This window comes from Bos javanicus, chromosome 4, assembly GCF_032452875.1.
Source record: "Bos javanicus breed banteng chromosome 4, ARS-OSU_banteng_1.0, whole genome shotgun sequence".
NCBI lineage: Eukaryota > Metazoa > Chordata > Mammalia > Artiodactyla > Bovidae > Bos > Bos javanicus.
The window spans coordinates 103,526,047-103,539,919 of NC_083871.1; the positions used below are offsets into that span (position 1 = coordinate 103,526,047).

Below are 13,873 nucleotides of genomic sequence, written 5' to 3' on the forward strand. Positions count from 1 at the left end.
GTTTGTTAATCCATGGACTAATGATTGAGAGTAAGCATTGGAGCCTGGAAAAATCTCAGCATCCTCAGCATCACAGTGACACTTTAGTAGTCCCCAGCCTTTGGATCGGAGAAGGCAATGGCACCCCACTCCAGTACTCTTGCTTGGAAAATCCCATGGACGGAGAAGCCTGGTGGGCTGCAGTCCATGGGATCGAGAAGAGTCGGAAGCGACTGAGCAACTTCACTTTCACTTTTCACTCTCATGCATTGGAGAATGAGATGGCAACCCACTCCAGTGTTTTTGCCTGGAGAATCCCAGGGACAGTGGAGCCTGGTGGGCTGCCATCTATGGGGTTACACAGAGTCGGACACGACTGAAGCGACTTAGAAGCAGCAGTAGCAGCAACCTTTGGATACCAGGGACTGGTTTCATGGAAGATAATTTTTCCACAGACTGAATATGAAGGACTGGTTTCAGAGCGATTCTTGTAAGGAGCAACCTAGATCCCTTGCATGTGCAGTTCACAGGCTGGTTCCCACTCCTGTGAGAATCTGATGCCACCTCTGATCTGACAGGAGGTGAAGCTCAGGTGGTAATGGAAGCAATGGGGAGCAGCTGTAAATACAGAAGAAGCTTGGCTCACTCGCCCACTGCTCACTTCCTGATGTGTGGCCTGGTTCTTAACAGGCCATGGACTGGTTCCAGCCTCGGGGTTGGGTTCCAGCCTGCTTTAAACCATTAGTGTGATGACTTTTATAATAGTGGTGAATAGTCCTTATTATTTCCCAAAGGATAACTTTGAGGACATTGTCTATTTATATTTTCCCATTCATTCCTTTACATAATTAAGAACCAAGGTAATACAGTTTTGAGAACCTTTTTTTTTTTTCCCAAAGATAGTCATAAAATCTCAGAGTTGGAAGAAAGACTAACAGTTACCTGATGTTCGAATTCTTTATTGAGTACCCCAAAGAAGTAGTTGTCTAAACAGTATTTGAATCTCTGTTACCTGGAAACTCAAGTAACTGCCAAGAAAGCTTGTCCATCTTTTGAATAGCATTAGATTAGAATGTATTATGTTAAGATGACCAAAGTGTCTCTGGAGTCCCTTGGGGCCATAATACAATCTTTGTCTGATTCCATCTTAAAAAGTTCTTCAGTTGACTTTTCACATCTTAATTCTCCAGTTTAGTTACATCTGTTCTCTGGCTATTTTGTAAAGCTTTGTTTTGAGACACTAATTTATTCATATCACTTTTGAAATGTGTTAGCACACAGAATGTGTGTTTTGGAAGAGAGGGACTTGCTTTTAAACCAGCTTTCAGTAACAGTATTCTCACTTGCTCATATTATATCCTATAAATTACTATTGTATCACTTAACTTGATCTCAGTCATGCCACCCTGTAACCCTTACTCTTGACTAGCAAGTTTTTCAGTTTGTCTGATTTTTTCCTTATATTTAGTTATTTATAAATTTCATTTTTTGATGTAACTGTGAAAGTGAAAATATTAGTCATTTAGTCATTTCCGACTCTTTGTGACCCCATGGATTGTGTGTAGCCCACCAGGCTCCTCTTTGTCCATGAAATTCTCCAGGCAAGAATACTGGAGTGGTTTGCTGTTTCCTTTTCCAGGGGATTTTCCTGACCCCAGGGGTCGAACCTGGGTCTTCTGCATTGCAGGCAGAGATTCTTTACTAACTGAGCCACCAGTAAAGTCCTTTAGAACTTTGCACTTATTTCTTCATATTAAATTTAATCTGGTATATCAGTATTTTTGAATCTTAATCCAGTAAATTCACTATCCTTTTTCGCTTGGGATATTGCACAGAATTGTTGATCATATCCTTCTATATGTCCAGGTGGTTGCAAAAATGTTAAATAGAGTCATTTTTAGGTAATATATACAGAGGTAAGACCCAGACCTGTGTGCTATAGATACGTTAGTCCTGTTCCTTGCTTCTAGAAACTTCCCTCTTGAGTTACACTTGTATATATTAAAGATCTGCTTTCTAAATCTGTAAAACTGACTCTCTTCTTAGCTTTCCCTAAGGTTAGTCTGCTTCCTCTCACTTTTCTAGATCCAGTTGGAATGTAGCCTCATCAGAAAGGGCTTCTCTGACAACCTTATCCCAAGTAGCTTCCCCTAGTAATAGGAATGTTACTGTTTTGCTAGATCACTTAACATTGGTCAGAGATACAAATATGGTTTATTATTAACTTCTCCTCTTCTAGAATGTCAGCTCCGTGAGGTCAGAGACCAATATCTTTGTCATTTAGTGCTATGTCCCTTGCACCTAACATAGTGCTTGGCACAAGTTGGGGACTCAGTTGAAGGAATAATTTTACTGCTGCAATGTTTTTTTGTAGTTTTACTTTATATATATTTGTGTAATAAATACAAAAGGAACATTTAGCTTTTTGAATTACTGTATTCCCTTTTACCACCCTTATAGAGATTCTGTCACATTTCAGTGATGGGATATCATAACTCCAATTGGAAAATCTGCTTTGCTCTAATCACCTTTCAGTTCAGTTCAGTAGCTCAGTCCTGTCCGACTCTTTGCAACCCCATGAATTGCAGCACGCCAGGCTTCCCTGTCCATCACCAACTCCCGGAGTTCACCCAAACTCATGTGCATCGAGTTGGTGATGCCATCCAGCCGTCTCATCCTCTGTCGTCCCCTTCTCCTCCTGCCCCTAATCCCTCCCAGCATCAGGGTCTTTTCCAATGAGTCAACTCTTCGCATGAGGTGGCCAAAGTACTGGAGTTTCAGCCTCAGCATCATTCCCTCCAAAGAAATCCCAGGGCTGATCTCCTTCAGAATGGACTGGTTGGATCTCCTTGCAGTCCAAGGGACTCTCAAGAGTCTTCTCCAACACCACAGTTCAAAAGCACCAATTCTTCCGCGCTCAGTTTTCTTCACAGTCCAACTGTCACATCCATACATGACCACTAGAAAAACCAAAGCCTTGACTAGACGGACATTCGTTGGAAAAGTAATGTCCCTGCTTTTGAATATGCTATCTAGTTTGGTCATAACTTTCCTTCCAAGGAGTAAGCGTCTTTTAATTTCATGGCTGAAATCACCATCTGTAGTGATTTTGGAGCCCCAAAAAATGAAGTCTGCCACTGTTTCCACTGTTTCCCCATCTATTTGCCATGAAGTGATGGGACCAGATGCCATGATCACCTTTAATCACATCTAATTATCTTTACAGCAAGCCCATTTTTTTTACATAATATGCTTCTAAAAGAATTTCATGAAAGATCTTATCAGTTGTCCAGATACATGTAAAAATGGACAGATTTTTAGAAATTTTTGTCTCAGATACGAGGAAATCTTCTAATTGGGTGAAAAAGTAAAACCATTAGACTCCAGTCCTGTTGACTGGGGACTCTGTGACTCTGTGGACTCTAGCCCTCCAGGCTCCTCTGTTCATGGGGTTTTCTAGACAAGAATACTGGAATGGATAGCCATTCTCTTCTAAGGGATCTTCCCGATCCAGGGATTGAACCTTGGTCTCCTATATTGCAGGCACGTTCTTTACTGTCTGAGCCACCAGGAAAGGTAAATAATGTCGAATTGGAATTCCCATAGGAGGTTCCTACAAGATTCCTTATTGAAATAAATACTTAACTTGGTATAAATAAATACCAAGTAGGTATTTATTTTCCTGACATATGCTAATCATAGTGGGGCTAGATACTCTTTGTCAAATTGTTATGGGTTTTAATAAAGTACCTCTTTACTAGTTCACCTGGAGTCTTGTCTGGAATCCATATCAAGATTACCAGTCTGTTGTTTGAGGACTTCATCTTTATTTGAAAGTTAGAATGTTATTCATAGAATATTGAGTATAATTCAGCAGTTTGGTTTACACGTTCTGCTAGTTTGATTTTAAATTTATCTTTTTTTGTCTTAAACAACCAACTGAAATGTCTTGAGGTGGAAGTGAGAAGCTTTTTTCAGTTTCTGACAGGCTTTTCCTTTTCTATTTGTTCTTAAGTACAAAAGTAATCATCTTTCCCATCTGTTGGTAGATAGAATTCATTTGGGTTTTTTCTGGCACCTAGTTTTATAGTTGTCTATGAAAGTTTGCATGATTCGAAAAATCCATAAATAAAGAAGCATCTGTATGACTCAATAATTATTCTGAAGAGAACTGTGATTGTTAATGAATTTTTGAAAAAAGTGTTTTCTGTTTTAATAATATGTGTCTTTTTTCCTCCTCCAGAGAATGGATCTTGGAGAATGTCTGAAAGTCCATGACCTGGCTTTAAGAGCAGATTATGAAATCGCATCCAAAGAACAAGATTTTTTCTTTGAACTTGATGTATGTGATTTTGTTTTAACAAGTTGGATTACCTTTTGCAGTAAAATATTTTGAATATAGATTGATATTTCTTAATGGAAAAGCCTCTTAGAAAAATCATCTTATTTTTGTGGTTAATATGAAGGATGGTTTAAGGGAAGTCCACCAAGAGTCAGACACACAGCTGAGTGACTAACACACACAACACACACATGAAGGGCAATACTAAACTAGTAGGATTATGTACTTTCCTAACGATAATTTTGAAAAATATGAGATGAAACTGCATATTTTAAGAAAGTGTGTGAAAGTTGTGTAATTCATACATTGATTTGAAAATTAAGGATGTTCTTCCCAATTAGGTATTTGTGATTAAGAAAATAACCATTTTAAATGTAGACAACTTACAAAAAAAAAAATGTAAACAACTAATTTCTAGTGTATATAAAACCCTTTAATAATTAACTGAATTTTTATATTCATACTTGTTTTTGTATGTATAAGTATACGTGTAAAGAGAGGGAAGATATTAAGGGCAGTGTTTTATTTTGTTTTGTTTTGTTTTTAATGTGCTTAAGAGAAGAAATATTAGAGGAAATAGAAGATGCTATATAGGTATCTAAAAGGCTCAAACTTGTTATACAAACATGAGAGTAGTCGTGACTTTTTTTTAAGTAGAAGACATACTAATCAGCATTATATAAAACATACTGATGACCATAAACCTTATGGTATATTTTATCAGTGAGGTAACAGATGGTTTATTTGGTTTGGGAGAAAAGTAGTAAATAGCCACCTCCCCTCCCCTGCCCCCCATTTACTTCTTTGAACTTCCAAGAATTTCTGCTAATGGAAATGAAGTCATCTATGTAAACATAATTTTAATATGGGGCTGGAGCAGTTGGGGAAATGCCTTAAGTGAATTTGTTATGATTTAACGTACACTGGGCATAAAATACTGCAGAAATTCACCAACATCTAGATGTATGGGTGTGGGGTTTTCAATCTTATACTCCCACAAGTATGTTTGAAACTATTTCCCATATGCCATATAGTGTGTTGGTCACGATTTCCTTGCAGCTTTAATAAATGAAATGGACTATAAGTATAATTTTAATTTGCATTTCTTATTATAAGTAAGTTTGAACATTTTTCATGTATTTAAGATCTATTTATATATCCTTTTCAGTGAACTTTCAGTGTACATCATTTTGTGTGTATGTGTGGGGGGTGCTATTTACTAATTTCAGATACGTGTGTGTGTGTGTGTTTTAATTTTTGCCATGTGGCATATGGGATCTTAGCTCCCCAACCAGGGATCAAACTCACACCCTTTGTAGTGGAAGCAGGGAGTCTTAGCCATCAGACTACCAGGAAAGTCCTGGATGTTAGTATTTTTCTACTTGATTTGTACTAAATAGCACCTTACATATAATGATAATTAGTCCCTTATCTCAGATAATATGTTGTGGTTTTTTTTCTATTTCTTTTTTGGAAGTTGTGAGTTTTGCAAAATATTTGTGTAGTTGTGTCATTTATTAACTGTTAAAAATCTGTTAAATTAAGTCAAAGGCCTTCCCTGTCCTGCTGTGATAAGAATTCTGTTTCATTATTTCTTCTGGTATTTTTATGGCTTTGTTTTATGTATTTGAATCTGTGAATTAAATTTATTCTGTTACAAGGAATTGAGGTATAGGTCTCACTTTCTACATAGCTGCTTAGTTGACCCAACACTATTGATTAGTTCCATCGTTTTTTAAAAATAAAATTTAAGTTAATTAGAGTTAAATAACTATTTCTTTTTCATCACAGATAAAAGGTTTTACATTTTCATGAAATTCATGGGTTAAATAACCATTTTTAGAATTTTATGTGTGTCTAATAAATTTATATTTTTAAACATTGGAGTTCTGAATTAGCTGTATTTCTGTACAGTAAGATATGAAAGTCTAAATTGGTTGGGTTGGGAATACATCTTTAAAGCTTAGTTTTATATGAACTGTGATTTATTTATAGACATACTAACATATGCCTGATAAACATCTATGTAAATACTGATGTAGATTTTTACAAAATTCTCAGTGGTTTATTCTTTGAGAAAAGAGCAATTGTTCCTGATTGTAACATTTTCATTGTGGAAAATTTGAAGGACACAGAAAAACAGATTACTAAAAATTATCCATATATTCAGAAATTGTTAATATCTAATGTATGCTTGTCAATTTTTCTACTGTTTTTTTATTTTACAAAATTGGGCTCGTACTGCATATACCATTTTGTAACTTTATTTACAAATGAAGCATGAGCATTTTCTTAGGTCCTTACATGTTCTACTGACACCTTTTTTAAATGACTAAAGATTAAGTTCTCTACATGTTACCTGGATATTTCCCCATTTAACACTGTGAAGAACATTTTTGAATATTAATTTCTCCATATACCTCTGATTACTTTCTTAAAATGGATTCCTAGAAGTAAAAGTTACTAAGTCAGGGCATATTGTTAAGGCTTTTGATAAAGATTACCATATTGCCTTTTTATTGAGCCTGCACTGGTTTGTGATTCCTTCAGCAAAGTGTGAGAGTGGCGGTTTCCTTACAGCCTTACATTTTCTGGGAATTTTTATGTTTGTTCTTTGTAGATTTGATAGATGATGATAGTGGTTTTCAATTTGTAGTTGAACTCACTTTTTTTTTTTATTCCCATAATAGCATTTAAAATAATAAAGTATACTTTTTGAGTAAAGATATTTACAGATACAGTTGATTTTTCTTACAGTAATTGTCTTAATTAAACTCTGTAGGCTATGGATCATCTGCAGTCATTCATTGCAGATTGTGATCGAAGAACAGAAGTGGCTAAGAAAAGATTAGCAGAAACTCAAGAAGAAATTAGTGCTGAAGTTGCAGCGAAGGTAAGATGTTCAATTATTTCATTAATACAAAGTAGTTTTACCTTACTATACTTTGAGGTATACTTTTTATGACTTTTTATTTTTTAATAATTATATTTATAGGAGGCCTGGTGTGCTGCAATTCATGGGGTCGCAAAGAGTCGGACACGACTGAGCGACTGATCTGATCTGATTTATAGGAGATTGCAGAGACATATGTAGAGATTTTGCATACTCTTCCTCTAGTCCTCCCCTATGTTAACATCTTACATAATTAATAGTGTCAAAGCCATGAAGTTGATAACTGGGCCAGTCCTTACATTTTATTCACATTTCATTAGTTGTGCATGTGTGTGCAGCTGTATGCAATTTCGTCACATGTGTAACGGTTAACTACCACTGTAATTGAGATACTTAACTGTAGCATCACCACAATACTCCCTCATATTACCCCTTTATAGCCACATTCGTTCCTGTATCTCTCTAGCCCCTGGGTACCACTAATCTATTTTCCATCTCTGTAATTATTTTATTGAATATTGCATAAATGGCATCATGCAGGTTGTATCCTTTTGAGATTGGCTTTTTATAGTCAGTACAACGTCCTTCAGTTTCATACAAGTTGTGTGTATCAGTACCTCATTCTTAGGCAAAAATGTTTTGTTGTGAACTTATGCATAAAGTAGAGAGAAAAGTACAGTGAATCCCAATGAATTCAAAGGCATCAGTCTTCTGCTATTTCATTATTTGAAAAGCAAATTGTAGATGTCATATCATTTCACCTTTAAAACATAACCACAAAATTACATTCATAAAGGTAACAAATTTTTAATATCATCCAATACCCAGAATGAATTCATTTTCCTATGTAGAGTTGGTGTGTTAAATCAGAGTTCCGAAGTCCACATATTGACTTTAGCTGATTTGATGATTCACTGCTTTATAATGTTGTGTACCATTCAGTGTAGTCTGGCACATTTTATGAAAATGCAGAATGGAGACAAAGTTATCCAATAGAGTTTAGGTAACGTCATTAAATGTAGTGCTCAGATATGTGTATACAAAGTGAAATGGATCCCTTGTCTGAGGAGAGGATTATGTATAACCAACTTTTTTCTGGAAAGTTTTCTTAATATGGGGACTATAAAGATAGGTGTCCTAAAGTACATGGGATTTCATATCTCCTGGTAGGAAGAGATCCATAGCAGTTGGCTAGACCCCAGCTATATTGGTTTATAAAGCTTTGTATTAGTTATCCATCACTACAAAAATGCTGACAGGTTACCTCAAAACTTAAAACATTAAGAATTTATTTAGCTCATGAGTCTGTAATCAGTAACTTAAGCTGAAATTGACGAGGCAGTTACTCCTCTAAGCTGGGCTCACTCATGTCTTCTAGTCAGCTGGAGGCCAGAAGTCTGGCCTGAACATATTCTCATGGTGGTAGCAGAGGTGCAATAGTATCAAGCCCCATCGTACAAGCAGTTTTTAAGCATTCCCTTATGTCATATTTGCTACCATCCTGTTAACCAAAGCCAGTTAGTTACATGGCCAAGTTCAGAGTCAGCGTATGATGGTGTTCACATAGCAAAGGGCACAGGTGCAGGAGGGTGAAGAGCTTTGGTCACTAATGCAGTCTTTCTGTGGCAGATACTTGAGGAAAATACCATTTTGTTAAAGTAGGACAATAGTGATAATACAATTGGGAATTTCTTTGAGGGACAAATATCTTGGATTGAGGGAAATTTAAGGAGTAAAGATTATTGGCACACTACTTTGTTGGGATTGGATGTCAATATCAAATCAAAACCTTTTTTGCTAATTGGCCATATAGGCTGAATACTTACTTTGTAGCCAGAATAAAGACTGTCATGTGCCATTAAAACAATAGGAATGAACTAGATACCCATAACGGTGGTGATGAGGTGGTATATCAGAACCCAAGGAAAGAAATAATCCCAATGGAAAGGGATGGACCATGGGAGAAAGGTGCCATGCTGGTATACTGAATATTAGTAATATGCCACATGCATATACAAGGCACATTTTCTCATCTCTCACAACCTTGAGAGATAGGTATTATCCCTACTTCTCAGATGAGGAAGTAGATTCGGGTGTGGTAATCTGGCCACAATTACATAGCTGTTAATTGGTTTGGCCATAAACCAGATAGATATGTTGGACTTTAAAGCCATATCTTCACTTTAAAGAATATCCCCCAATTCATTTCTTTTACTCATATTTGAGCGTATCTTAGGCATTGGAAATACAAAAATGGCATACAGAGTAATGTGATACAGATAAAATAATTGTCATAGAAGATACAAAGATGGCACAAAGGAGTGTATGATGCTCTCTGCTTAAGTGTCTTAAGTGAGGGTGAGGTGTGACTATTGATTGTTCACATAATAGACTGTTCAGTTGGATCTTACTGAAAGGATAGACACGCATGAGGCAGGTAAAGGAGATAATGGACGACATCCTAGCAAGAGAGAGCAGTATGTGGAAAGTCAGAGAGGAAGAAAACAACAGGGTGAGTTTGGGAAACATAACAGATTTGTTGTGAAGTCAGAGAACAGAAAGAGATGGTTTGGAAAGGTACAGAGTTCCAGAATGTGGAAGAAAATGTATTTTATACTTGGAATACACTGCCAAAGCAGAGGTTAAAAAGCAGTAGTTATATTGAGATCAGTTGTCTCCCTGAACTCACAAGTAAAGGCAGGCAGGCTCAAAATACTCTAATGTCCACCAATTCATTTATGATATGCTCAGAAAGCATTAGTTATATTGCCTTAGGTAGCTCAAACGTCTTTTCTGAACACTTACGAAATATTTTGAACTTTGGTACGTGCTGATTTTTATTCATGATCATCTTTTCTGTTTCTTTCTAGGCAGAACGTGTTCATGAGTTAAATGAAGAAATTGGCAAATTGTTGGCCAAGGTGGAGCAGCTAGGAGCTGAAGGAAATGTGGAGGAATCCCAGAAAGTAATGGATGAAGTGGAAAAAGCACGGGCCAAAAAAAGAGAAGCAGAGGTAGTTTATAGTTACAGTTTCTAGAGCCTTAGCATCTGTACTTCCAAAAGAACATATATTTGATCAGAAGTTACTGAAAAGTTAAAGGAAATTTAAACCAGTTTAAAAATAAATATCTAGTTTATGTCGTGCCAATGGGTTATATATCAAAACTAGTGGTTGTTTTGGAATTTAGAGTCATTGATCTGTTGAAATTGAAATTACCTAAACAACGTCTCAAGGAGATCAGCCCTGGGATTTCTTTGGAAGGAATGATGCTAAAGCTGTAACTCCAGTACTTTGGCCACCTCATGCGAAGAGTTGACTCATTGGAAAAGACTCTGATGCTGGGAGGGATTGGGGGCAGGAGGAGAAGGGGATGACAGAGGATGAGATGGCTGGATGGCATCACTGACTCGATGGACGTGAGTCTGTGTGAACTCCGGGAGTTGGTGATGGACAGGGAGGCCTGGCGTGCTGCGATTCATGGGGTCGCGAAGAGTCGGACACGACTAAGCGAGTAAACTGAACTGAACTGAAACGTCTCTCACACACACAGACACACACATACAGTATTCATATCCATGGTCACTATGATACCCTACCCCCTTCTCCATCCCCATGCAACTATAGTATTTTCTTCCTTCCTCATTATAGTCTGCTAGCACACTGGAAGCCTCCTCTCATTCTTCTTCGACAGCACAGCTCAAAATCTGCTATCCTGCAGACAAAGTTCTATTTTTTTTTTGCCCCTCCCCCCGATATTTTTCAGGAAATCAAATACCTTCAAATAAGATTGTACTCTCCCCTTTTGCTACAGTCTCCATTGTTCTTAACTGTATCACAGCTGGGTGTAATTTGTTCTTTTTTTTATAGTGTTTTGAGGCAGAAGCTTAGAGCATTGATTCAGTTTATTTTATTGATTTATTTTTCATTTTTTACTTCTACTGAAGTGTAGTTGATTTACAGTGTTGTGTTAATTTCTGGGCTTCCCAGGTGGTGCTAGTGATAAAGAAACTGCCTGCCAATGCAAGTTAGACCTAAGAGACGCTGGTTTGATCCCTAGGTCGGGAAGATCCCCTGAAGGAGGGCATGGCAACCCACTCCAGTATTCTTGCCTGGAGAATCGCTTGGACAGAGGAGCCTGGCAGGCTACCGTCCATGGGGTTGCAAAGAGTCGGACACGACTGAAGCAACTTAGCAGGCCCAGCAAAGTGACTCAGTCATTACATATTTTTTTTCTTTGCCATTATATTTTATCATGAATTATGAAATATACATATAGTTCCTGTGCTATACAGTAGAACTTTGTTGTTCATCCATACTGTATATCATAGTTTGTGTCTGCTATTCCCAAGCTTCCAATCCTTCCCTCCTCCAACCCCCTTGGATCATTCTTCTAACCACAGCAATAGCATCTCATAGATTTTCATATATTGTGTTTTTATTTTCATTCATTTCTAAATATTTGCTAATATTGCTTATGATTTCTTTTCTGACCTGTGGGTTTTAAGAGATCTGTTTAGTCTTTATTTTCACTGATTTTAATTCTGTTGTGGTCAGAAAACATGTTGTGATTTCAGTTCTCTTAAATATGTCAGTACACTGGTTTTGTGACCCTGCCTATGGCCTGTCTTAGTGAATGTTCCATTTGCACTTGAATGATACTCTGCCTTGTTAAATGAAGTGTTCTGTAAATGTCCTTTGAGTGAAGATAGTTGATAGATTTTTTCAACTTACCTATATGGTATTGGTTTTCCTGCCTACTTACTCTGCTATTAATATTTACTGAGAGGAGTGGTTGAAGTCTAATTGTAGATTTGTTTCTTTATGCTTTCCATTTAGTCACTTTTTGCTTCATCTATTTTGAAGCTCTGTTATTAGCTTAATACACATTTAGGATTTTTATGTCTTTTGATTAATTTAACCCTTTGTTTTGAAATGTCCTTCTCTCTCCCTATTAATGTCCCTTGTTTTGAACTATCCTTTGTCTGATTATAATAAAAGATTCTAGCTTTTTTTACAAGTTGGAGTTGTATACTATAAACTCTAGAGAAACCACTGGAGCAGAAAAAGAGGTATAGTGAAAGTGAAGTCGCTCAGTCGTGTCCAACTCTTTGCGACCCCATGGACTGTAGCCTATCAGGCTCCTCCATCCGTGGGATTTTCCAGGCAAGAGTGCTGGAGTGGATTGCCATTTCCTTCTCCAGGGGACCTTCCCGACCCAGGAATCAAACCCGGGTCTCCCGCATTGCAGGCAAACACTTTACCGTCTGAGTCTCAATAGTCCAATTAAAAAGAGATTGTGAGACTAGATTTACAACAAAAAGAAATAAGACTTACCTGTGTACTAGCTGCAGGAAACCCACTCTAAATACAGAGACACAGATTAAAGGTTCTAGGCTGGGAAAAGATATACCAAGTAGCCATTCTAGGTAGTTTCAATTTCTTAATATTAGGATTTTTTTAAATGTAGTTAATGTCAATGCAGAAAATAAACAGTTTGTGGTACCACCATGGTCTCTAAGCCTAAAGCCTTTCATTTCTCCCTAAGCAGAAAGAGGAGGAATAATAAGGCACAAAAATTGAGTTGACCTGTGCTTTCTTGTGCTTTCGGATTTTCTTTTTAAAAATATTTTATTTTGAAATATTTTAAGAAAAGTTAAAAAAAAAAAAAGAAAGAAAAAATATCGGGTGAAGAATTCTCTATATCCTTCACACAGACTCTTCAAATGGTAGCATATTACCACATTAGCTTTATCATTCTCTTCCTACATCAGTGTGTGTGTGTATTTGAACTGTTTGACAATAAGTTATAAAAAGGATGCCTATTTATCCCTAAATACTTCAGTGTGTATTTCATAAAAACAAGGATATCTTACTATATAACCACAGTACCAGTTGTCTGAATCACAGAATAATATTGTTACAATACTATTAATCTGAAGACTTTGTTCATATTTTACCATTTGTCCCAATAATGTTCATTTTCAGAAAAGAAAAACTTTTGCTTAAGATCCAGTCCAGGATCATGTATTGCATTTTAGTTGTTATGTCTTACTCTAATCTTATTTAATCTGGTACCTCAGTCTTTGTCTTACATGGTCTTGACCATTTTGAAAAGTATAGACCTGTTATTCTGTAAAATGTCCTTCACTTTGGATTTGCTCAATATTTCTTTCTCATTAGATTTTTGAGAGGAATACCACTGAAACAATGTCATAGCCTATCAAAGGCATGTGTTAGTGGTTTGTTTACATGTATACCTGTATCTCCTCCCTCTAGAGCCTCCCTCCCACCCCACCTCTTTAGGTCATCAAGGACACGGTGCCATACAGCAGCTTCCCACTAGCTGTCTGTTTTACACGTGGTAATATGTGGTTTTGTCGTTAAGTCATGTCCGACTCTTGCAAGTCCATGGACTGTAGCCTGCCAGGCTCCTCTGTCCATGGAATTTCCCAGGCACGAATACTGGATTGGGTTGCCATTTCCTTCTCCAGGGGATCTTTCTGACCCAGGAATCAAAGTTGGGTCTCCTGCATTGCAGGTAGATTGTACCAGCTGAGCTAATAGGAAATCCCTAGAAATGGGAGAAATGTTAGGAAGAAAATATTTGCAAATGAAGCAGCAGACAATGGATTAATCTCCAAAGTGACAAACAGCTCA

The 13,873-nt window shown here is 37.0% G+C and overlaps 1 protein-coding gene across 6 annotated transcripts in view; it reads left to right on the top strand.

Annotated features, from left to right (window-relative positions):
* The window catches only part of LUC7L2 (LUC7 like 2, pre-mRNA splicing factor), a 56,650-nt gene that overhangs the window by 28,941 nt on the left and 13,836 nt on the right, over window positions 1–13,873 (top strand). For all 6 annotated transcript variants that reach the window (XM_061414863.1, XM_061414862.1, XM_061414867.1 and 3 more), the window contains 3 exons: window positions 4,223–4,321; window positions 7,104–7,214; window positions 10,085–10,228. In XM_061414863.1, coding sequence (XP_061270847.1) covers window positions 4,223–4,321; window positions 7,104–7,214; window positions 10,085–10,228 — 354 coding nt within the window. The remainder of the gene's footprint in view (window positions 1–4,222; window positions 4,322–7,103; window positions 7,215–10,084; window positions 10,229–13,873) is intronic.